Raw genomic sequence first — 26,869 nt, 5'->3', positions numbered from 1 at the left:
GTCAAAACTGTGCCTCTATTCTTTCTGCGAAAAGCCAGGAACTTTTCAGCGCCCCCTCATATGTGAGGAGCCCTGAGTGATCGCCAGTGGCTGAACAGGTGGTCATCACTTCAGTGCTTGCTTGTGCGAAATAGCTGTCTTCGCTCCTTGGCCTCACATTCCTTGCAGTGGAGCACCTGGCCAGTATCAAATCTCTGGACATCACGCACCTCCTCATCGATTCGGGAACAGCCGATAGAATAATTCCTCTGCTCCCGGAGCTGAAACTCAAGGTGATTGCACACTGTAAACGACTTTTGTGGGGCAAGCTTGCTTCCCGTTCCATCGCTCGCATGCGTTTTCCATAAAGCAGTAGAAATACAACCAAGCAGCTCGTTCCTTTTGTATAATATAAAATATAATCAGTTGCATGGCGCTATGATGTTATCTGTGATCTATAAAGGAAAAATTATTCAAACTTGCCAAGTGAGCACAGTACCAATCTGACAAATCAGTATACAAAAGGACGAACTCGTGGGGCCGTTCGTATTTTATGGTGCGTGAGAACATCAAAGAAAGAGCGCTTAAACGTTGCAATTGCTACCTAAGTGAGCTGGGTAGGTGGGCAGATACACTGTGCTGGGCAGATACTGTGGTGGGCAGATACACCGGCAAAAAGAGAGATAGATGTGTCTACCTCTGTTTTACTCTCCATATGGCTTGCTTCTTAAGGTCACATGCGTGGCGCACTAGGCGACATGCACATGCGCATAGCGCGCTCACAAAGCATGCTTTATATATAAAAGCGCGGATTCGGTACTTTTTAAAGCGAAGCTTTCTTTGCGAACACTCTTGGACTTTCCTGACCGTGGCTGGATGTTGCTGCCTGGCTGAATAGCTCGTAGGCAGAACAGCACTGCCATTTTTACTATTATTACCGGTGTCCTGGCTTGTGGCCTTGTTTTCTGCGGAATTACGCAGTGACACAACAAATAATGCCTAAATCTTCTGATTGCAACAAATACACGCCATCAAGAGCACAATTACTTCAATAAAGCAAACCCTTCTGTGCGCACTTTTCTAGGGTTTGAGGCTTGGCGCATCTGCTCGGTCGGTCTTTCGCCGCGTAAAACTCAGTTTCCCTTTGCACTATCTCCAATATCGACTCGGTATAGCCGGCGCTCCGACCATGGGTACATTGTCATGGCAAAGGGGCCAATCCTGGACACCGTAATATGCACGGTCACGTGGGTCACGTGGAGAGGGTATCCGCATCTTGCCGTCTTTACTGGTAGGCAGTATAGTCACTATGGTGCAAAACGTTCTGTAGAATATAATCAGTTGCATGACATTTATTTAACAGCTTCGCGAAAGCTTTGCTTCTCAATTTCGAACTTGTGGGTTGGATCTGCCTTCGTTTTTGTGGAATGAAATTGGCTAATTGGCTACTCACTCCTGTTCTCAACAGGGCAAGTTGTCTGTGGACCAGTTGCCGGGATTCGCGTGGGTGTCGTCTCCGCAGTGGGCTAACGAGGCGTCCTTCCACGATAACTGGGTCGCCACATACGAGGACGATGTCGCCCTAATCGCATACAGCAGCGGGACATCCGGCCTTCCCAAGAACATCGAAATACCGCAGAGATGCCTCCTTTATTGCCTCGTCGCTGCCGAGTGAGAAACGACTGACATACATGTCAAGGATACAGATGAAAATTTAAAAAAATGATTGGCTTCGGTAGTCTAAAGCATTCGTGATTGCTCCCCGTTCTACCCGACTCTACTATGCATGCATACATATTTCGTGGACCATTTGACTCGCGAAAGAATCCGCTTCGTCGCGGCCTATACATGTGCAGCGTAAAAAAGTGTCCATTCGCAGTATAGACCCACGCGCGTGCTTAAAGTGCACCTTGTTCAATTTCTGACGTAGCACGTATAAATTACTTTTATATAAGGGCAATGCACATCAAATGCGTAAGCATTCCTATGTTTACCCAATGAGGAAAACCGTTCATCCGGCCTTCACGTACGAAAACCGAATTGATGCAACCTTCATGGACTTCAAAAAAGTGCGTGCGTGCGTGGGCGCATAGTACTCCACCACTTATTTTTAAAAACCACGCCGTCCATCAGTTGCAGTAGAGGGCATGTATACATAAACGTGCTTAGAGTGCTGAGAACATAACTCATGTGCAAGCGTTCCTTAATGCCTTATTCCGCTCATATTCGAGGACAGCTATGCAATAAACTACAGAAACTCAGCTGCTCACTAGATACGGAGATGTGAACAAATTACAGCATTTGGGGGCGGGGTTTCACTCCGATTTATTTATTTATTTATTTATTTATTTATTTATTTATTTATTGCCTATAAAATTTCAAATGGCCACCCAGGTTACTAGAGACGCCGAAGTGGAGAACTATCAATTAACTTTGACCGCCTGAGGTTCTGCAACATGTACCTGAACGTGAGCGCAGGTTCGATTCCTGGCAATGGCGGCCGCATTCCGACGGGACGCTATGCAAGAAATAGTGTACGGCCCTTTGCGTGGGCACATTAAGGAACCCCAAGAGGAACAACATTAACACATAGCCACCCAGAAAGTTGTCTCTCACAGTCGCAATATGGCATTGGGGCGTAAAACTCATATTTAATTAATTTTTGATTTATTTTTTACGCAGGGCCACTCAGCCACTGACGTCCGACGACATATGCGTCACTGGTCCTAACATATGCACGTACATTGGGTTCACGCTCTACCTCAAGGGGCTCCACCTTGGCGCCACATTCCTGATGATGGAGCAACGCCAGCGCACAATGGGCCTCACCGACGCAATTGTCAGACATAAGGTTCGCAGCAACGAATTTCTTTTATGTATTTTTCCGCGAGTAACCCTCTATGCTCAAAGTACGATGAACAATAGATCCAGCCACCGCATGTCAGTATCGCTTACACTAATATACTTGACGAAAATGCGCCCGGTATTCATCTTGCTTATGCGCACACTCATTTATGGGAACCTTCCTGAGAAATTTTTTGCTAACTTCGCATAGTTACATTATGGTTAGCCGTACCACCACTGGAATCTTTGACTAAACAAAACGCGTTGATTTTCCCTCTACCTTTCTTGGATTCACCATCTGTTGGCATTATACCGTAGCAACTCTACTAAATATTCAGCTTGCCTTTTCCCCTTATTCGTCTAGCCTCGGAATTATCATTATGCCCCCTCCTCTTCACTGTATATATATATATATATATATATATATATATATATATATATATATATATATATATATATATATATATATATCCCCGCAGAGGCGTCTGCGTCAGCAGGCGTTTGGTGTGTTGCGAAACCACGTACCCGAGCACACGAGGGTTGGACCCTCCCGCGTGTAGCCGTGCGCGGCTTAGCCGTGTCCGGGGAAAGGGGCATCCTGGAGGTTGAGCCGATGCCGGGCGTTTGGACCTTTAAGGCCCCCCGGCGGAGGCAACACACCTCTTTGGCCTCTGCTTCACGTAGACGGCACCCCCGGACTGGCCCGCCCGGGGGAAATCGGTAGTTGCCTCTTCCTGTCCCCTTCTCCACTCTTCGTCTTTTTCTCCCACTTTGAATATTTCCTGTCTTCTACTCACTTCATTTTACTTCTCATTTTCCAGGCAGCAAGGGTTGTTCGTGCGTATCTACCTAACCTTGGGTACACATATTAGGTTATAGCGGCGTTGTATAGCTGACGTATACAGGTATGTTCCTAACCTCGTAGCGTCCCCTTGTTGGGCTCGGTGGTGGGTGGCTACCATCACCGCTGAATATTCTAAGAATACATGGCAAATACATCTCCCCCTTCCAGATCGTCCCAATAGAAGAGGGCGCACTGAAGCAATTTTTTATTTCACTTTGAAAACCAACGTAGAAATATTCCCACGCTACCATGTGATCCACAGTGAAGGACCTCTGCCAATGAGAAAAATATCCCCATTCTTAGCAGCAAAATGCCTAGCAGAAAAAATTGGAAACCAATACAAGGTTTCAAAGATGTCAAGTGGGGACCTCCTCCTTGAACTCAAAACCAAAGACCAAGTAGAAAAGCACGCTGATCTCGCCTGTGTCGGTGACATCAAAGTCACCATCTCAGCACACCGTTCTCTTAACACGAGCAGGGGCGTAATATAAGAAGAAGATTTCTTAAACCTGAGCGAAGAAGAACTCCTGGAAGGTTTCCAAGAAAAAAGTGTAATCAAGGTTCAAAGAATAACTCTCCGAAGAAATAACGAACAAATCCCGACCAAACACGTTACAATACTGGTACCTTTGGTACCAGTATTGTACCTACTACACTTGATGCAGGCTATCTGAAGATCAACGTAAGACCGTATATCCCAAACCCAAGGCGGTGTTTCAAGTGCCAGAGGTTCGGACATGCATCGCAATCATGCAGAGGTAAATCGACATGTGCAAAGTGTAGTGGCAATGACCATCAGTCGGAGAACTGCAATGCTGCTCCACACTGTACAAACTGCAAAGGAGATCATCCAGCATATTCACGATCTTGCCCTTGCTGGAAGAAAGAGAAAGAAATAATTGCACTTACGGTGAAAGAGAAGATTTCCTTCTATGAAGCAAGAAATAAATTAGCAGACTTACCTCAAACAACCTACGTCAGTGCGGTGCAGCAGGGGACAGCACCGCAGTGGTCTCAGGAGCCCACAGGGACCGCAGTCAGTGGCCCAGTAGTAACTCCATCCATCCCCTTGGTGGCAGCAGCCAGTGCTGCTCCATCGTGTTCATCACAGACGGGCTTGCAGACCCCGGTTCCGCAGGGCTCCAGGCTAAATCGAACCCCCAGGCCTGAGACGCGCGTCTCAGCGCCTGGTTCTCGATCATCCAGCGCTTCGGAGAAGGCTATGAAGGTCGACAAAAAAACTCCGGCGTCATCGACGCCAAAAGATCAGCGCTCTCTGAAGCGCTGATCTTTTGGCGAGGAGACAGAGAGTAGACAGAACCATCCGTGTAAACGTGGATGCGTCCTCTGTGCTTTTCATGTAGCACTGAAAGCACGGTTTGTTTGAGGGAGAAAGTTGACATCTCTGTTTTCTTTTTGATACCGGGAATAACAAGAAGAGCCTGGAGTGGATGGAGGCACCATAGCGGTTGAGATGGTCGTGCTGCAGGCGTGAAGTTTGACGGTAAAGTTCCATGGTTGGCGGCAATAATCTTGCTAAACGCTGAACGAGGTCGAGTGGCACGAAGGAAGGCGAGATGATGCGATGGAAGTCGGGCGAAGTGCCTGACATGCATCCTTAAAGTGTCGACTTGAAGATACGTGTTGATGGGGTGATCAGGCGCGACGGCTATTGTTGCTGCCGTGGACGCACATCTGGGAAATGGATTCGCAGAACTCTCAATTACATAATATAGATCCTGGAATAGAATTCAATATTACGTCTGAAATTAGTCGATTTGTTGAAACAACAGTTTATAGGCTTCGGGTAGGTACTGCTTATACTAAAAGTTTCCTGTATAGGGTATGAAAAACTAACAGTGCTACATGCTCATGTGAAGAGGCTGAAGAAGTAGAACACCTTCTTCCACACTTTAAAAATCATTATGCTCCCCACAAGAACCTTTCAGAGAAACTACAAGGCTTGGATAGACGGCCACTATCCTTATGAGAAATTTTAGGTCCATGGCCAACATAAAAACTTCAAAACATCGCTGCGCGCGCCTTAATACAATTTTTGGAAGAACCAAAAGTATCACAATAATACGAAGTCATACAACAGTTATTGCTCGTATTGTTATTATTAGCAGGCGCCCTTAATTAGGTGTTCGTGGTGTCTTCGTGTGCATGTAGCATTTGTATTTGTTGTATTTAGAGTGCGGCATTCAAGAGGGAACCCCCCCTCCCCCAATTCGCAAGTGTCCAACATCTTCTGTGTGAACATCTTGATTTTATGGACATTTATGCTGTGTGAACTCATGGGCTACGTGTGAACACTTCGGTTTTGTGGGTATTTGTGCTATGTGAACTGTTCTGTTACACGAACACTCATTTATATTACAATACTGAGACTTCGTACGTGAATGTTCGTCCATGCGTTTATTAGTCAAGTGTTGTGATTGTTGACAACTTTCCGACGATAACTGTCGTGTAAGAGGAGTAGTCGGCGCCACGCGTAGGCACCAAGTTCTACTTAAGTAAACTTAATAAAAAAAGAGATTGTGAGCACTAATATGACTTGTACTTTTCAATAAGCGGAAGTATTTCACTAGTAATTATTTGTGACCTGTTTGCTTGCGCGCTACAATTGTAAAAAAATCTGAGTAATAATTTAGTCACGAATAATGACTTGGTTTTAAGCAGCTTTGGCGATTGAATAGTATAGAATCTATTGTGCATATACGGCACATGTAATAATATAGCGTACACGTACATAAGTATGCGCGGAACATCACGGCGACGGCGGAAATTTGCCTGCAGTGTCCCATATAATTGCTATTTCAACACTAGGCACTAGGCAGAGTTTCAGGGACGTGGATAAATCACGTGGCAGGTCTTTCTTCGGCACTTCCGAAAGCCTTACATATTAGGGCTTTACCTCCATAAGTTCTACTTCGCGCAGGGTACGAAAATCTCGCCCACGTATAAAACGCCAGCTTCACTCCGGCTTGCTGTGCAGGTGACGTGGTTCATGAGCCCGCCTCTTCGCGCTCTCGGCTACGCGCGGCAAGTGCTGCAGAGTGGCGGCGGCCCTCCACCGTCGCTCAAGAGCATCTTACTGGCGGGGGCTCCGCTGTCGGCGGCCGTCGCTCAAGAAGTGGTGGCCGCATTGCATCCCGACGAAATGCGCAACGTGTACGGCACTACGGAGACCAGCGGCATTCTGACTCTGCCTCCACCAGGAGAACGCTGCTACGACAACGTCGGGTTTCCGTCGCCCGGAACCAGGGTCAAGGTATGCGACTCTTATCTCCATTACCTTTGTGTATGAGGGGCACTTCGACATTCTGAGCTCCCCTGACGGGCGGTAAGTAATGCCTTTGTCAAAAGTATACGGGATGCTGGCTGCCTTCATCACGCATGTTGTTCGGCTGTGTGGGGTGGTTTAGACACTTTATAGACCACTGAATGGTGAGTACGAGAGTTCTCTCCATGTCCCAAGCTGTTAGAACTTATGCCAAACCACAGGGACTCCTTCAGACAAACTAGCTTGCAGTGAGCCTGGCGGTCGCAAGCAACGCCTCCCGCTTATATATATATATATATATATATATATATATATATATATATATATATATATATATATATATATATATATATATATATATGCCAGGCTCAAAGAGCACGACGACATATGATAGTTCCGAACCAAGTGTTGCTGTCACATCAATGCAGAACGTGTGGGGGTGTCCCTCCAGCTAAATGAGTGCATCGTCCTGAGGAGGCATGCATGATCGTCTAACGCGAGAAATTGTTGAAACAGAAACTATTTCGCTCTCAAGCGTTGTCTGTGAGAAAACTCCTTCGCTATACCTTGTATTAAGGTTATATGCCCTTTCACTTGGATAGATTACGTGAATGGATTCGTAGATATCCTCTAGCTTGACTCTTTCATATATGTTTCATTCCCCACGGCGGTTAGTTTTTTGCGATAATGGTCGCTTGCACAACATATTCTTCATCTTCAGTTCGGCAAACTGAGGCTCCAACCAGCACCGGCAATAGGACATCATTCAAGCATCGGTGTCAAAGTTTCAGCACCAAAAGAACATTCACGCAGGGAGTGCCTCGGACTCCTTTATGTGCAGCAATAATAAACGAGTACTCACGTTAAAGAACTTAGTGAAGCAAGTGTCAAAAAGAAATACTTTATGGAATAGGACAGGAAGGAGAAGCCGTGGTTCTGCAATGCAATGTGACATCGCGCCTTTGTGAAGTAGTTACACAGCCGAATCTGCGCAAAACATTGCCGAATTTACGTTACATGGCACTGGTCTAGATATATTGCTGTCGCTGCCTCTCACTTTGAATAAACTTAACTTTTTGGATACGTAATCGTTTCTATGCTATGCCCAACAAGAAAGTTCGTCCGTCCGTTCGTCACGTAAGATAAATTGTTATGTAAAGAAATTAATGTGTAATACAAAATAAATTCGAAAGCAAAACGTTAGTGGAGGTGAGTTTTGAACCTACGACCCCACAGTAAGAAGCCGAGTGTCTTACCCACTGGGCTAAATACCCACGCTTGCAGAAGGCGAATGCATCTCAACCACATGAATGTGTTGTGTCAGCGGTAAAAAAAAACATGTCAAAGCAGAACAGTTTTTATGAAGGTTTTCTCGAAAGATTTGGTGATGGTAGAATAAAATCCATCTCTAGGACCAGATGTAGAGCCGATGTAGAGCATTGCTAACGTAAGAACAATTCCGATTTTGCAAAAGTTTAATGCCGAACGCCCCACATCCCCAATGCAATTCAGTGGAAGCAGGATGCATCTTCCGTTGGGGCGTTCCTTCACCGACCGAAATGCAACCGATTTCTGAGGCCTCATGCGATTTACGTGCTGCAACACACACAGATAAGCAGTCAAGTTGATAAGGATGATAAGGAGTGATGAGGGGTTATATGGGTCTCCTCACGGTTGATAATGATTCGATGAGTACGAATAGCGTGCTAAAGCGCGCTAAAAGCTTATAATGGTCGAAGCAATTCTCGTTAGGTTAATAAGCACCGATAAGGGTTGATAAGGATCGGATCGAGTCCAGTAAGGTTGATAATAACCGATAAGAGTTTATAAAGGTCGGGCCATGTCCAATAAGGTTGATAAGGACCGATAAGATATGGAAAAGGTTTTTACTGGTCAAGTCAAGTTTTCTAACATTGATAACGACACCAGGCTGCGTGGAGATGAGCCAGTACTACAATGCTTACACATACTTAGACAACTCCCAGAGGAGTTTTTGCGTGAATGTTTTTTTTTTTCAGGTCGTTGACGCTGGATCTGGTGCAGTAATGGGACCTATGAAAGAAGGCGAAGTTCTAGTGCATTCTCCTTCGACTATGAAAGGATACTACAATATGGCTGCAGAAACAGACGCTGCTATCGATCCGCAAGGATGGTTCCATACAGGTAAGATACATGCAAAAACTTGCATGCACGTTATACGGTCCCGTGAGCGAAACAGCGCAAAGATGTCCCTGCCGTTGTCAGTGTGGCTAGGAGATATTTCTAGCGTCAGTCGCTGGTCACCTCAATTCATTATCGGCAGCATAAGCCAGCAAGATTACTTAAAAATGGGGGAGCATGCCAATGCTTTCTGCTTGCCTCTGTACCTCGGCTGATATATTTGTGGCTATACGTACAAAGTTTGTATGTGCGCCGAATAGGGCTAGTTCCAGCAAACAGGCTCATATATAACCCCTGTATGCTGAGGGACAAAGTTGCGCGATTGTGCACCTCTATTCTGCGACATAAAAAAAATATTTTCATAAAACCTCAACATGTAATGTCGGCTCATAGGTATCTCTAAAGCACATCGACCTCTACATGAAATAGCTCATTGTATTCAACGGAGTCATTCATTCACTTGATTTTCTTTTACTTGGCAATTCGTTATGTGCCAAAGGATGTGTGCTCATTCTTTTCCAATCCTCCAGAATGGAGATGTGCGTCCGTGGTGCGCAAGAGGTAAGTAGTGCTCAAACGTGGCAAGAAAGATGTTGCAGTCCCTTGTGCAAAAACCTACCGCCATCATTCTTTTCACGACAAACGCAATACATCGCTTTTGTCCTCATGAAATCACTGCGCAGACATCCCACACTTATTATGTGTTCTAATTTCGGCACAGTTTGTGAGCGATGCATTACATAAACCTAAAAATATTTCATGAGAATAATGCTGCGGCCTTCATGATGGATAAACAAAAACAAACATTATACGAAGGCGAATCAGAAAGTCTTTGCCCCAATTTTTGATTAGCCAAAGTAAGGTACGTGCAGGTACCTCATACGTACTATTCCACATACCTTGCACTCTTTTTTCACATAGTCCCCACACCGGTTCAGACATTTGTCCCATCGCAGCACTAAATTTGACGTGTCCCTGTGGTAGAATTCGTCTGGATGACTGTGGAACCACCGTCAGACTGCTTTCTTGGCTTCATCATTGCACGTGAATCGCTGTCCTGCCAGGAACTTCTTCAGAGGGACCGAAAACGTGGAAATTACTAAGGCTGAAGTCCGGACTATATGTACGGTGGTCCAGACTCTCCCAGTGAAATGACCGGAGCTTATCGGTGGTTCTGATTGTCACATGTGGCCTCGCATTGTCGTGGAGGATAACCGCGTTGCCCACATCGAGAATCCTTCGGCGTTCTGCCTGATCGAAGCCAGCAGACGTGAGAGTGTGCAAAAATAACGGTCGGCATTGACGGCTGCACCTCGCGGCATGAAATCCAGCAGGAGCGGTCCTCGGCAAATCCAGAAGACCGTTAACATCACTTTCCCAGCAGATGGCACTGAACGGAATTTTTTTCTCACAGGTGAACCAGTATGTTTCCAAACCATGCTCTGCTGCTTCGATACCGGTGTGAAATGCAGTATCCCCGTTTCATCGCCAGTAACAATGCTATCCAGTAAACTTTCACCCTCTTCGGCTTATCGTTGCAGATGATTCAATGAAGCAATCATTCCCTTGCCGTTCACCACGTCAATCAACTGCTCAGGCACCCACTGACATGAAACCTTCCAGTACCCTAAGGACATACGAAAGATGTCGCAAACACTCGCATACGAAATACCGAGCTCCCGGGAAATGTCCTTGAATTGCACATGCCGATCCGCTTTCACCATTGCACCCACGCGGGAAATGTCAGTCAGCGACGCACGCGGCCTCCCCAAACGCTCATTGTCATGCAAGTCTTCACGGCCCTTTTGCGATCTCACAACACCACCACTTCCCACTTGTCAAAGCGAGACACCTTTACCCGTACGTGGGCTGCATTTTCCTGCGTATTTTTTCATGGACGACATTTGTGAATGTTTATCATCAGAGTGCTGAACTTGCTTTCACCTTTGCGCATCCTTCTTGCTATGTCATCATCATCTCTCATCACATCTTTATGTCCCCGTTCCCCCTCCCCCTGTGTAGAGTAGCAGGCTAGAGCACCTTAGCTCAGGCCGACCTCTCTGCCTTCTATCAATTAAATTATCTCTCTCTCTCTCCTGCGTATTTTGGCGGTCGTTCGTTCCCTTGTTCCATAAAAAACGAATCCCACTTCGTTGCTCGTACGCCGCGGACGGCTGAAACACAACAGCCAACAATTGACAGCAGCGCCGTGCCGCGGAGCTGCCAGCAGATAAGGCCGGGCCGTTCCAGGAAAGGTCCACCATTGGGAATGGATATGTTTACTTCGCATTTGCAGCCATAATTTGGCCAAAAAAAAAGTAGAATCAAAGACTTTCTGATTCGCCCTCGTACGTGAGATCGACGCGCAGCATATAATTACATTAAACACAATTGTACGCATCGCCGTTAATAGTAGTATAGGATTTAATAGACATTGCTTGACTGAAGCATTGCTTCACCTAGATTCTAACATAAGTATTAGATCGACATAATTGTATTACGTTAGTACTATACTTTTGCTTAAATTTTACGTTCTGAGTTACCGTCTCCATCAGAAACTCTATATATAGTAAATTTAATGCTGCTCACACTGCTTTACTATAGCGGGCCTACAAAATATAGTCAAACTTCTCATACCCTAATAAGTTCACAAAATTTAATCCTGAAAACAGCGTTTCTCGTAGCCAATGACTAGTCCTGAGAAATATAAGAAAGGTTAGGTTACGCGTAATATTACGGGGGTAATGAGTCAGCCTGAATCTGAAACTTTGTTGCTTATCGTGTGACTTTCTAGCAGCATACTTCGTCTTATAGAACACTTGTAAATTCGACACCCATGCTGAACCCCACAGCCTTTCAAACGATAACATTGCTGAAGCCTGCTTATTGCTCACGGGGCGCACCCGGCTGTGCACAGGAAGAGACCAAGCACCACGTTGGTGTAGAATAGAAGTTGGCAAAATCAATAGCGGCGTTTGCGCGGTCATCTTACATTTCTACCGCGTCGACTCCCTCTTTTGTTGCATACAGGCTTACCTGTTCGCTTACCTAAAGCCACCAGCAGTCATTACTTGCGCAAACTATAGACGGTGAACAAGAGAGGCGGGACACACCTGCCAACGCGTGCAAGCGAACACGAGCTAACCTTCTCATGTTGCATTTCGTGTTGTAAAATTTTAACGAGGCTTGTAAAGTGTTGACTCCAGACAGAGGAAGAACACCGCTGCAGGCGGGTTGCCTGGCACGGCTGTCTTTAGCTCCAAAAGTAACTGCGAAAATTACGCGTATGTCCTGTTACTGCAGTTTTTATTTACCCACTCCACGGCGCAGCGCTGTCGACATCAGGAATATGAAAGTAGCTTTATTCTATACAAAAATTTCGTTTTCTCACACGAAATTACAATCGCGGTTCGGGTGACGTGGAACGTAACAAGGGAACGTGAGGCCTTTTCGCTCCAGAGACAGAGAGAGAAGTAGACTAATTATGATATACAAGTAGAGAGGTCAGCCTGAATCAAAGTTATCACCTGCTGCTCAGCATTCGGGCAAGAAAATGGGAATAAAAAGACAGAGAGAGCAGTGTTGATGATGGGGACGAATGTGATGGTGAATGAACTCGAACAGCGAACTCTATAAGTGTGGGTGAAAACGCTACCATTTGAAAGGACGCGACGTTTTACTCGCTGCTATTGTTGTTATTGCTGCTGCTGCTCTTCTTGCATTGATTTATTGCGTTATTGATTGATTGATTGATTGATTGATTGATTGATTGATTGATTGATTGATTGATTGATTGATTGATTGATTGATTGATTGATTGATTGATTGATTGATTGATTGATCGATTGATTTATTTATTTATTTATTTTTGAAGACCCACAACTATATTTAACGAGTTTTGGGGACTGTACGAAACTAGCATATAATAAAGCTACATTCATACGATCTTCACCAGTCAGCTAAGCGTCCTTCAGACCTTGCTCTTCATCGATTTTATTTAACTTGTTTAGGCGTGAAAGCATGGCATGCTGTATTTTTCAATTGTTGACGTCTGGTCGGAAAACTCGTAATTAGGGGCCACCTACTTTCTGAAACATACCTGTGCTGAGTAGGACAAGTAGGCAACACTGAGAAAAAGCAATATAACTGTTTGCATGAAACTGCGGCTTAAGGGACTTGCTATATCAAATGCAAGCCTCTTGCACACGGTACCGCTAGCATGCGTCTGCGTCTGCCAGGGACACGTGAAGCTGACCTACATACTCATCAACCTCCGCTTCGAGTGCATGTTGACGAACTTGGTGCACATAATATGCACCTTGGTGAAGCCTCCCTGTCTTCTGCGGCCCTAATGAAGGCTATTGCTTCCGAGATTTTTGAGCGCACATTAACATTTTGAACCTCTTTTATTTTTTTATTTTGCGTGATTAGCCAAGCGTATATGAGACTCTTAATTCTTTCAAGTCTCCCTTTTAATGGATGAGTATAATCAACCAAGCTGGCTTCAGGAAGGTATATTATACTATAGATCACGTCCATGCCCTCAATCATGTAATTGAAAAAGCTCCAGAGTACAATCAAACTCTCTATATGGCGTTCATATAGTATGAAAAGGCGTTTGATTTAGTAGAGAAACCACCAGTCATGGAGGCACTGCGTAATCAAGGAGTACAAGAGGTATATATTGAATATCTTGGGAAATATCTACAAAGATTCCACAGCTACCTTGCCTCTCCACAAGAAAAGGGGAAAATTACCGATCAAGAAATGGGTCAGGCAAAGGAGATATAATCTCTCCAATGCTATTCACCACATGCCTAGAAGTATTCAAGCTATTAGAATGGAAAGGCTTAGGAGTGAGGATCAACGGCGACTATCTCAGCAACCTTCTGTTTGCAGATGACATTGCCCTATTCAGCAACAGTGGGGATGAATTGCAACAAATTATTGAAGATCTTAACCGAGGAAGTGTAAAAGTAGGGTTGAAGATTAATAAGCGGAAGACGAAGGTAATGTTCAGTAGCCTAGCAAGGCAACAAGAATTCATGATCACCAGTTAGCCTCCACAGTTGTGCAGGAGTACGTTTATCGAGGTCAATTATTCACAGGGTACCCTGATCCCGAGAAGGAAATTTACAGAAGAATAAAAATGAGTTGCAGTTCATACGGCTGACATTAATAAATTCTGACTGGGAGCCTGCCACTGTGATTAAAAAGAAAAGCGTACAATCATTGCATTCTACCGCTGCTAATATGTGGGGTAGAAACTTGGAGGTTAACAAAGGAGATCTAGAAGTAGTTAAACACCAAGCAAAAAGCAATGGAACGAGAAATGCTTGGCGTAATGTTAAGAAACAGGAAGAGGGTGATTTGGGTCGAGAGCAAATGGGGATAGCCGATATTTTAGTTCACATTAAGAGAAAAAAATGATCTGGTTAAGTCATGTAATGCCTGAGGCCATATAACCGGCGTACCATTAGAGTTGCTGAATGAGTGACAAGGGAAGGGAAGCGCAGTCGAGGACGGCAGAAAATGAGGTGGGTAGATGAAATTAGTAAATTGGCAGGCACGAGTTGGAATCAGCTAGCGCAAGACAGGAGTCGCTGGGAGAGGCATTCGTCCTGCAATGGACATAAAATTATTATTATTATTATTATTATTATTATTATTATTATTATTATTATTATTATTATTATTATAGTGGCGGTGATGTATGATGATGATGATGATGATGATGATGATGATGATGATGATGATGAACTGTGCATCAGGGTGGCAGGATGTCGCGCAAATCTATAGGCATAGCGTGCTCTAGCAAGTTATAGTTTGCATCGTGACGCATCTCGAGGCATGACATAGCGACGGCTCTGCAGCAATACAAATACCATGTATAACCTGGTACCGCTAGTAAAACAAGCACCTCTGTAATAGCTGCCACCTGATGACCAAAGCAATGCAACAGAAGAAGGTCGTTGCGCTCTACGTATATTCCAGTAGCAAGAAAAGTACGCGGATGCCAATTTACAGTGAAGCCGTCACCGCAATCAGGAGTGTACCCAAAACACCCATATAAAATCCTCGCTCCAGACTACTGCCCCGAATGTCAAAGAAAAATATTTTCGGAGAATTACAGATAGCACAGTGTTATCTAGCAAGGATGTTTGGAATGTCAGGATTCATGCGCGGAAGAAATTCGAATTGCGCGGGATAATTAAACGCCCCGTGGTGGGAAATCACCAAAATTCTGTTAGTTGCGCTTTGGAACACCGCGGATTATATATGCACAACAGTGCGTCATCTCAGGAGTGGTGGACGTGGCAATAAACAATTCAGCAGGAACAAAGCACGTCTTAAGCAGAACGATCTGAATAAATTTTAGCAATGTATTAGAGCCGCAGGACCCTATCAAATTTGTGTCTAGGTGTGGTTCTTCCCGATTCTTGCGGGCCCCTGGGCTGACAGGCCCAGTTCATCGCACAATTTTCATTTTTCTTTCTCTAAATAATATTTACTAGCACTTCCCGACTCTTTCAAGAGAACTTCGAACAGCAATAGGTATCAAAACGAAACATTGCAGGCGTTAAGCTGCGTTTGGAAGGACATGGTCGAGGCATTTCAATGTTGTAGATTTATCGGGAGCTCCGCAGGGACTGTTGAAAGTGCCATCGGATACCCTTTTAAACGTGCCTTGGCGCAGTGAACTAATTTTTATAATAGTATTCTTGTGAAACTCGCCACTTTTGCTGGTTGTATTTCAGAAAATAAATCGGTATTTAATTCAGTTCCACATTCTATTCTACTGTACTTTTTTTTTAGAATTGTTGCCGCAAGCAAACGGCTCAACATTTTTTTTTTCTTTTAAGCTTTGTCCACGTATGCTGCTTGTCCACGTATACTGGTAGCGAAGCATGCTATCAAACACTGGAAACTTAAGTCTTAATTAAGAAAAACGCATCTGAGAGCGTTAATTGTAATATTATGTGCGTTAAACGCCACCGGCACTGTCGCGACAATTGTGCTCGCTGTGGGACGCGGAGGTGCATCATCGGGAGCCGGAAAGGCACCGTGTTGGGCTTAAATGGGACCCCATCTGGGACTACTCCTGCAGGTGTGCCGGTTTAAGACTCCGTTCTTTATGGAATTATGCAAGGAAACAAAAAAAACGGCACCTAAATATTCGAAGTTCAACAAATTTAAGCCTCCAGCGCGAACTATCTTTATTAAAGCGATTTTTTTATGCCTTTCTTCCATCGGGTGTGACGTGTTTGCTCTATCTGCTGCTTGCCGAATGACGAGCGCCAACCCTTTGAGTGGGGAAACAGCAACCTGGGTCGATGCCGGAGATGTCGTGACAAAAAAAAAAAAAAAAAATGCGCCGATTGCGCTGCCGATCCCGGAGACAGCGTGATCCCTGGTCTCGTGGATCACGTGGGTCGGCTGGTGGGGTTTTCCGCGTCTTGTTGATTTCCCGGACAGGCACGTACACGCTATGCTGCAAAAGGCGTTGGAGAAGAAGAAATGGTTTGCACTTCATTTAAATAACCGCTTCACGAAAGCTTCACTTCTCATGTATTCCCAAATTTAAGTTGGAGCTGCATAATTTTTTTTTTCCTTTTTAAGGAGAGTAGGGTGATCTTTCGGTGGCAAACGACATGTTTTAATACAAATGTGCACCCTGTTTGTACTCTTAGCGGTGCAGACATTTTACTGCTGCGTTCACCAATGCATATACTCATTCGTGATCGCAATGACCGATGGCGCCGAATGTGACGCCGGTAGTGGCAATGAAACTATATACAGCATCTTCTGGGGTACAGCGCGTCCTTCGAGGATTAAGGCCTTACCCTCCACACAGCCCTAAACCAGCTAGACGGAATGCCTTTCTCCTTAAAAAAGGTCTTGAGACTATGGTCTGATTGCTGAGGGCGAACGGACTAAGCGAACAACCGCGCCGACAGAGCGTTTTTTTTTTTTTCTGCTTAATAAATGGATCATGAGCGCACGGAAACGCGCATGCTCACAATAAAACTATTATAACTACCAAACGCATACGTGAGTCCAATCGAGGTAAAAAAAAGGAAGGCAAGAAACTTCGAAACAACGCTAACTCAGCTTGCTCTAGAAAGATTTACAGCGTCGTAACGGGCTTTGCCTGTCTGTCTCCCATGTAAAACTTCCGGAGAGCCTGATGACCCAAAAGTCGCCATACATACATGTAACATACATGCAAGAAGCATGTATACTATATGAGGTTGACACCGTTTCTAGACGGAATGCATTTAATTCCACGAAGAATGTCTAGTAAATGTTCTTTTGTTGTTGCTTAATATCTGCAGTATTTCCCACATCAAAAAAAAAAAATATCTAGACAGAGTCAGAAACACCGATCAGTGGCGTCCGGTCGGTTGCAACTCTACCGAATTAGTTCTGTAATTTGGTTCCCCATAAAGCTCTACTTACACAAAAGTACTCTCATCTCCTCTAAAAAATTATTTCTGCGGTTTTACGAGCCAAAAGCATAGTTTGAATGTGAAGGTCGACGTGTAGTGAGGACTCCTGATTAATTTTGACCATATGCAGCTCCTTAACGTTCGCCTAAATCTAATTGCACGAGCGTTTTGCGGCCTCCACGACGGGGATCAAACCCGTGACTTAGAATTCAGCAGCGCAACGCGATAGCCGCTAAGTTATATGCTGTGGCGGGTCAGTGTGGTGAATACAACCGCGCAGGAATGTTCACTGACAGTCACAGCTAGTCGTGCAGACCCGCCGCCTATCAAAAAACCACCGTAAAGGTTTTGTGCCCTTGTGCCATGCTCGAGTGCTTCGACCAACGTGCCAGAATATTTTCTTTCAACCCCACTCTGCCATCAAAGCGGCTGAGAACGATAATGGTAAGCTGGGCTTCTTGGATGCACGGAAACTACGTAAACAATGTTCTAGTTAGAAAAGTGCAAACTACGCAATGGTGGTCTTCAAAAGACAGTCCGCGCACACGCGTACACCACGCAGGCGATGTCGGCTTCTACGACGAGGACGGCCGCCTGTACCTGGTTGACCGGGTCAAGTTCACGCTCGACTGCTTTGGCAAAAAAGTGAGTCCCTGCGAAATCGAGGACTGTCTCATGGAACACCCAGACGTAGCCGAAGCCGCCGTGCTGGGCGTGCCTCATGTAGACGCCGGCGTGCTGCCTGCCGCCATCGTGGTGATCCGACCACGTTGCGAGAACAGGGGAGAAGAGCTGGCCGAAGAACTCAAGGTCCACGTCGCGGGTGAGTTACCAAGGTCTTTTGCTCGAAGGCGGTACCCGGGGATGCGACTCGAACATTCGGAGCGGGGATATAAGGATAGCGCGATGGAGGGAACCTAATTGTTAACGTTCACTTCACGTGCAGGCGTTACTGACGTGCCCTGGCCAAGTCTCAGCAGTAGAGTGGCATCGCGGAATATTGCGTTTTGCCAAAGTACGGCACTATTAATTGCAATATGCAGACTGCATTCATATCGTCTCACGTAAGAAAGTACACAGCCGACCCAGTTAATAGGGTGCCACTCATATAGGTGTCTTCTGGCTATATATCAGTTGCGTTTTTTTATAATTTTTTCTTCTGTCTTTCTCTTTTCTATTTTATTCATTTCTGTGCTATAAAAACGGTCTTTGCGAAACAGTTAACGATTTTAGTCTGCTTGCCCCGCCTGCTTGATGGTTTGCTTCTAAGAATGGTTCATGTCCACTATGGAGGATTGGCCAAGAACCGGATGGCTTAACAAAACGATTAAACGAATCTAAAAAGAAGCCTCTTGAAAAATTTGGACAACCGAAAGAATGAAGTCAGATGAAATTTAATAATTTAGCAAAAGTGTCGTCCTACCTCAATTATGTATCTCACGGCAGCTGGACTAACATCCCTATGATAGTGCCCCAGGGAAGAGGCTCCGAAAGATTTAATCTCAGGAATCGTTATGTTCAATCCAGCACCATGAAATTTCCTTTCTAAAGTATGTTCTCTTAATGATGAAACACGTCGACAGGAGAAAAAGAAGTGCTCCATTGGCCCATTCTCATCACAGTATGAGCACGAGCAGAAGTGCGCCAGACCAGAGTGACGCAGGTGATAGTTTAATGTAGGTATTCGACATCTAAACTTTTTTAAACAGGACTTGAATTTTTCTATTACGGCAGAAGTTTCTGCTCCATGCAAATAGTAGGTGTCGATAATCGGTTAAATTTGTTAATGATGGGTTCAAATAGTCTTGCATGACTGCACGTCTCCTGAACCTAGCAGCAATTATGAAAGCTCATACGAGAACTCCCTTGGTGCACGCGAGATGAGATAAATGCACTGACCGGAGTAGCTGCGAAACATATTCACTCGACTAAATCCGCAACATATGTCTGGTCTGGCGACCTATACAAACAATGCCTCCACGGCCAAACTGCCTTACGTCTGAGCCTGGTACAATGAAGTAGCGGCGTGAAGAGCCCCCTCGATATGGTATGGTAAAACTATAATGAAGTCCCGCAGATAGCCTGAGGGTTATTCCATCTGATGGAGCCTCCATTCGAAGGAACAATTGCCACAGGGATGCTTGTTACTCCGCTGCGTAGAAAGAAATCCAAGGGTAACTCGATGAGTGAGAAGAGATGCTGTCCAAGGGGGAAAACCCGCTCCCGGAAAGTTCTTGGACATCAGCCTAAGCTGAAAAGGGACAACATTAAGGAGATAATATGTAAAAAAAATAACAAAAAGGATAAGGTGACCCGCCACTTAGTCAAACCATCAGCTGAGCCGGCTCGAACGTTCTTCGCCTGCTGTTGATGGACCTGTTGATGGTAGGAACTTTCAAACGAAGCTTCAGGCTGCTAGCCTGAAGCTAGCCCCGCCTGCCTCTGCGATGTTCGTTCTTCAAGAAGCAACATATTTCTTTGACATCAGAATTAGATGTGAGTTATCCTAACCACAGCACTGTTGCATTTCAGGTGCATTTGAACAGGGATACCGGAGTCTGCCCTGAGCTAAATATTTCTTCTGGCGCGCGCGTTTATTGCTCCTCAGATAATCGAGCAGGCTACCTCGGTCAACCTACTTAAAAAGTCGCAGTTTCACATTTCGAGCGAAACTGTGATTTTTTAGTAATTATTAGAGAGCTGTACGAAGTAAGGATAGTAGTTTAATCGGCCGTATAAACTTGGAGACATTCGCTTACTAACCGCATTAACGAGCATGGTGTCAGCGCGCACGGGCAAAGATGAACACATCACACTCGATTAGCGCGAACACTCGCTGTCAAAACACTGGTGTGAGCAAGCACGGCAGCAGCACCAAGCGAAGTGACCTTCGTGCTGCCTATCGCTTCAACGCAAAAGCGGCGAGAAGACAGCTCGCAAAGGTATGACACGTCTGCAGAACCCTATGAAGATACGGCGCGCGCGACGGCGCGCGGCCGTGCAACTTACGCACTTGGCGGATTCAAAGCCGCCCCCCTCACTCCCGCATTGCCTCCCCGTTTTCCTTCATGTATAGCGCGCGAGATTGAGCCGCGATCGTCAGTTCCCCTTGTGCTCGGTCGCGCAATGCGCAATTGCTACCGGAGCACAACGCCGCCTCCTCCCTCCCTCCCTCCCTCCCAACCCCAACGGCCTTTCGCGCGACGGAAGACGGCGCGTTCGCTCTCCGCTTTTTTACTTTGCGCGCCAGATTGAGCCACGATCGTCGGCTTCGCTCGCGTGCTTTCACTCGCACGTACAGCATCGTTTGCAGAACCCTATCAAGTTACGGCGCGCGGCCGTGCAAATTACGCACTTGTTGACGGATTCAAAGCCGCCCCCCTCACTCCCGCATTGCCTTCCCGTTTTCCTTCATGTATAGCGCGCGAGATTGAGCCGCGATCGTCAGTTCCCCTTGTGCTCGGTGGCGCAATGCGCAATTGCTGCCGGAGCACAACGCCGCCTCCTCCCTCCCTCCCTCCCATCCCCCGGCCAACGGCCTTTCGCGCGACGGAAGACGGCGCGTTCGCCCTCCGCTTTTTTCCTTTGCGCGCGCCAGATTGAGCCACGATCGTCGGCTTCCCTCGCGCGCTTTCACTCCCACGTACAGCATACGACGCACGGCGACTGTGTTATCGCCATCGGACTTTATACAGAACATCACGGCGACAGCAAGAATGCGCCCGGAGTGCCCATATATACTTGAATAAAAATGGAAGAGTGCATATCACAGCTTGGCATTGTGGGCAGCTGATTGAACGTTAGCGCTATAGACCATCTCCTGAGTTGCTGCGACGCACCAGCAACAACAGTCACTCGCGATGCTGCCAGCCTCCCGGTTCACAGACCCACGTACGTTGGTTTTAAACCTGGAAAAGAGTGGCCATGTGTGAAAGGGCGCTTCCATAGCTTCTGCAAAAGTTACATTAAACACTTATAAATTATTGAAATGTCACGAGGAAGCGTTTCAGCAAGGGGAGCACCCGCATAGAAATAGAATTTCTATCACGCGATCTGGAGTCATCTCCGTTCGCATGCTTGTGGGTACTGTAACTTTTGATGAAAGGGATGCGATAACAGGAGCACAGTATTGGAGGTTTTTTAAAGCGAAAGCCTTATATTCCCCATGAAGCGGGAAATACGGCGAGCGTCCGGCGCTAACATCGGATGGCAAGAAAGCCCACGTGACCAAGTGATGACGTCACGTTTCCGGCACTGCACCTGCTGCGGCTCGCAATGTGAAATCCCGCAGTTAACAGCCACGGCGTCGGACGGACGCCATTGCCCCCGCCCGAAAGAAATTGACTTTGTCTAATTCGAAAATCGAGTTGACCCACGTTCTAAACCGACCTGGCACACTCCCAAAATTGACTTTGCCTAATTCGAAAATTGAGTTATCCCATGTTCATAAGCAACCTGTCTCACTCCGAAAATTGACTTGAACCACCCCCAAAATTTGGGTGATCTACCCTCAAAATTATATTTGCCCAATGCGAGCACATGACCAAGTGAAACGCATCGCACGGAAGAGTCATACTGCTTTCGCATTCAATGCACCTAAGGAGACTTAAATGCCTCTATAACATTTTACACGTCAGCTAAGAATATTTTTCTTTCTTTCTTTTTACCTTCTTATGCAGCTCGTCTATCCCCGTGGAAGTACCTTTACGGTGGAGTCTACTTCGCCGACGTCATTCCAAAAACCGAGACGGGAAAGATTCAACGGCGTGACTTGCCTACACTCATTCTTTCACTGCGAAGAGTCGACCGTGGGTCAGAGTTGCCAATCGTAACGTAATTGCCATATATTAAAGGAGTTTATTTTTGTCACTTTCAGTTCTCCGTAGAGAGTAATAGGGCCTTCAGGTTATCTTTCGTCCAGGTGTAAGCGTTTTTTTTATTTCAATCTTGTATAGCGTAAATTCAATTAATGTCTCTAATAACGCCCTCTGATGTGCGCACTCTGCACGAATTGTTGCTATTAAAATTGCAAACGTACGTATAATCAAGTCGGAAACTCTGTCTTTAGAATAAACATGGCTTTTCTAAAAGAATACTAAGGAGGTGTTCTTACGTCAGCGATCCTATATTGGCGTCACGCATCGGCACGCACAAGTTGGGATTTTGTTATTAGCTGGAAGCAAGCTAACATAGCAGCATGTCCTTAAATCAGAATGCCGTTGCGTCCATACTTTGGTCAAATTTGACCCCGATCTTCTAAACGGATTAAGGAAAGTGATATGTTTCGCAGCGAGCCGTCTTGAAGAAACCGGTCAAAGCTCCGACGTTGCAACGTCTCAGCAAGTGGAACTTACTTATCGATCATGGAGCAAGGAGGGATATACTCTAAGCCACCTGCTTGAGCTATTGAAGAAAAGTTGTTTCGACTAACGCAAAATAAATATAGGTTGACGCTTGTTGTGCTGACCGGTCCCAAAACAAGTAAAGTAGCGTGACGCTACGGTCATCAGAAGGTACCAGTGTGCCCATTGATTTCCTATTTGAAACATCGTTCCGAATAACCACTCACAGAACTCCGCAAAATGTACACTATTTTAATAGTGAGCGTTTCGAAGTACGCACGACGATGACGCAAAGTAAGTTTGAAAAAACAATAAATTGCGACAGAACCCATGCATCTCACGATGACTGTCAATGGTAATGCGTTAGCATTGAATCAATAAAGCGACACAACACACTGCCACCGTAGAAACGAGTTGTGTTTGAGGTGTGTACTGCAGCGGGATTCCCCATTCGCACTCCCTTAGGAACACTAGGGGGTCATCTAGCACATCCGCCGCGGTGAAGCCTCCTCACAAAAAGCGTTCATTACCCTGTGCATTCATGGCGCAGCCTGCTAATGTGTCGGTTTGCTGGTCTTGAGGAACCTTTGTGACGTGGGTTCCATTCCGCTCAGCATCGAAGAAATTTAGGGTACCTTATTCGTCATTCTATAGCGACACATTCCTAGTGGAACAAACCTAGAGACTTATAGCTGGCGTCAATGGCGTTCAATGAATACCAGCACAGACCGAGTTGCACATACCCAGAGCTCCAAGACGGCGTCAAAGAGTTTCTTCGAACAGCAGCACCAGCCCAATCCCGTGTCTACAGTGATCCATGTCGATGTGAAATCGGTTCGTCGAAGAATGGCACGTGTGTAAACATTGGCATATACTCAGTGACTTAAGTTGGTCCGATGGTTGGTTTCGAACCTCGGCACAGCAGCGCGATGCGCTAACCGTGCGACCGTACGACCCTAACCGTGCGACCCGTGCGACCCTGATCACCTGCTCCACTGGAGGTCAGTGAGCTATCGTCTCTCTGAAGGAGCGAATAAAAGAAGCGGCAGAAAATGTTGCTCATAGAAAAAAAAAATTACTAAAGTGTAATTATATATAAATAAGAAAAAGAAAAAAAACAACGAGAGGAAAGAAAACACTAAGCAGCCCAATGAAAAATAACTACGTGCTGTTGCCTATAGCTTGAAATTTAGCATAGCGAATAGATTCCAAACCTCCCTTTGAAACGTTTATGCCTATTGGTTGCAATGTCTTGAACTTATGGGTGAGGTATGATTCTCTCTATTTTCTGTCTAGCGCAGAGCGTAGAACTACCTAAATGACCTTAGAGCAACGCTAGCAGAAAGAAACTATCCACAAGTTCCGTGCCTCACATTATATACTCCAGCGACGTTGAGTAGCACACCTTTTCTTTTCAAGTTTATACCCTCGCCGCTAAGACACCCTTGGTCGTTGCCTCGCCCACTCACCTTGCCCTCTCCCCCTTAGAAGAACCCTACGTGGAAAGCATATACCACTTTGAAAAACACAAGTCCACTTGTGGAAACGTCGGCGCCCGCTTTCTCCTTGTTGTCGTTTTGCTCATCATGTTCTGATCCTGTGCTTCAGGGTGATCTGCGTAGTCTCTTTCGACGCTTTGTGCCATAGTTTTCGCATTCTGTACCAGAATAGTTTATGCAATCACATGCCCGGGCCTAAATTTTGCACGTAGGGTCAAACAAAGGGCCAAGTCAGAGGGTTTAATAATAATATTTGGGGTTTTACGTGCCAAAACCACTTTCTGATTATGAGGCACGCCGTAGTGGAGGACTCCGGAAATTTTGACCACCTGGGGTTCTTTAACGTGCACCTAAATCTAAGCACACGGGTGTTTTCGCATTTCGCCCCCATCGAAATGCGGCCGCCGTGGCCGGGATTCGATCCCGCGACCTCGTGCTCAGCAGCCCAACACCATAGCCACTGAGCAACCACGGCGGGTTAGTCAGAGGGTTTGTAGCGTCACATAGGAGTTTTCTTTTTTGCCGCAGCCACATAGGGTGCTTTTATTATCATTATATTGAAAGAGGAACATAAGTTGAAAGAAATTTAGTCACCTATAATGATAACGGCTACTCCTTTTCCCGCAATATTACGTAATAAGAATAGGCAAATATTGTAAAATATGAAGTAACGTCACAGGTTCGCCAAACGTAAATCGGAGTTAAGGTAAATGAAGTCCACAAATAGACCGTACACACTGGAACGTACAGAGGCAAAAGGCCGAGGACAGGTTACACCACACGCAATACTGAGTGCCGACACATACACGCATCATTATCATAATCGTCACCATCATCATCGTCAGATTATGTCCACTGCAGGACGAAGCGATCTTCAATTACACCTGTATTGTCCTATATATACGCGCATAATTAGTTCAGAACATGTACACAAGGCCACAATGCCATCTTTTCAAACATTTGGTTGGCAACACTGCCGCGCAAGCGCGATGGAACGAACCTCACTGCCGCCAGCTGCAGTGCTTGCAAAAGGTTTCGATCAGCATGTGTGTAAAAAGCCCCGGACAGGGAGAAATGTCAGACCAGACTCAGATCATATGAAGCGAATTCAACGTCGCGTTTGTTTCAACACCGCTCTTTCGCAAAGCAGCAGCAATTTCGAGGGTTCAGAGAAGACCTGACGGGGACAACGTACTCCGCTTGCACAATATGGAAGGAGGGTCAAAGGGGAATGTCAGTGTGTACAACATTGGAATTGCCACAGGGCTCTTTTTCTGCTTTTATTTTTTAGATACAGTTTGCCCGTACTAACCGACACTTGCAGGACAAACCTTCGTGCTGTACAGGCTATTTCAAACTCGGGCTCTAAGGGTTTGTTTAGATTTGCCAAAATGCGCGTCAACAGCGGCGACTTTTGCAATTGCTCGGCACCAACCAATACAAAAACACATTGCGGTGGAATTGCTGAGAGTGCACATTAGGCACTTTGCCCAAGCCCGTTCTCATCACTTTGCAACACTACCGCCAGAAAGGCCGTACGCATCATTTTGTGTTACGATTCCGAATTATTACAGCCGCTTTCCATTCAGGCCGAGTCCCACTAAGTCGTATTGCACATACCGTGATTCACACAGTTACAAAAGCATTCGGTTGCATGCGTATGTACCAGCGCTGCAGTTTGCGCGTGTAGGTGGTTTGCGCGTGTGGTGCGGCGAGCTCGCAGCTGGTGAGCCGGCTCTCCCACTGCTCCGCATTCGGGGTTTTGTGTTGGTGGAATGCGTAGTTACGTTTACACTCCCAGGTTATATGGTAAAGCGTGGGGGTTGCCCCGCACCACGGGCAAGTGTTCCTAAATTGTGTAGGATACATCTTGCTTAGTATATGTAAGTTAGAGAAGGTTCCCGTTTGCAGCCTCCGCCAACTAGCTGCTTCTTGCTGTGTTAAGGCTTTGTGTGGCGAGGAGTATCTAATTCTCTTGCCTCTGCGGTAGTTCAGTAACTCTGAATGGCCGATCTCCACGGTAAAGTGCTGTCCCAGGGCGTGTGGCCGCTCGACTCGGTACGTGATCTCGCGAGCCAAGCTGTCTGCCCTTTCATTATTTTCTATCCCCGTGTGTGCCGGAATCCAGATTAGTTTGTGGGTTGCGGTGTGTCTTAGGTGTTCTGCCTTGCGGAGGATAGCTAAGGCAGCCCTGCAGATTCTACCGTTTGTGTAGTTCCTGCATGTCTCTTTTGAATCCGTTAAAATAACCATTGATTTGTCTTTTCGATAGCCCTCAGCCGCTGCCAGCGCAACAGCGACTTCCTCCGCTTCCACTATCCTGGCGCTACGTGTAGTTGCGCAGGTGATTAGCTTGCCTGCGTCGTCAACCACTACCGAAGCTGCCTTAATGTAATTTGTATGTCTATTCCATGGATACAGTGTTGCATCCGTGAAAACCGTGTTTTCTAGCTTGGCTAAATGCC

The 26,869-nt window shown here is 45.9% G+C and overlaps 1 protein-coding gene across 1 annotated transcript in view; it reads left to right on the top strand.

The window, feature by feature from the left end:
* The window catches only part of LOC142572006 (luciferin 4-monooxygenase-like), a 33,349-nt gene extending 10,104 nt beyond the window's left edge, over nt 1–23,245 (top strand). The window contains exons 5-11 of the mRNA XM_075680789.1: nt 169–272; nt 1,448–1,650; nt 2,662–2,830; nt 6,666–6,941; nt 8,972–9,116; nt 18,126–18,386; nt 22,243–23,245. Coding sequence (XP_075536904.1) covers nt 169–272; nt 1,448–1,650; nt 2,662–2,830; nt 6,666–6,941; nt 8,972–9,116; nt 18,126–18,386; nt 22,243–22,400 — 1,316 coding nt within the window. The 3' untranslated portion in view covers nt 22,401–23,245. The remainder of the gene's footprint in view (nt 1–168; nt 273–1,447; nt 1,651–2,661; nt 2,831–6,665; nt 6,942–8,971; nt 9,117–18,125; nt 18,387–22,242) is intronic.
* Nucleotides 23,246–26,869: the final 3,624 nt, after the last annotated feature.

The sequence above is a fragment of the Dermacentor variabilis genome, chromosome 2 (genome assembly GCF_050947875.1).
Source record: "Dermacentor variabilis isolate Ectoservices chromosome 2, ASM5094787v1, whole genome shotgun sequence".
Classification (NCBI taxonomy): Eukaryota; Metazoa; Arthropoda; class Arachnida; order Ixodida; family Ixodidae; genus Dermacentor; species Dermacentor variabilis.
The sequence above is the reverse complement of the archived record's forward strand: the minus strand, read 5'-3'. Positions and strand labels throughout refer to the sequence as shown.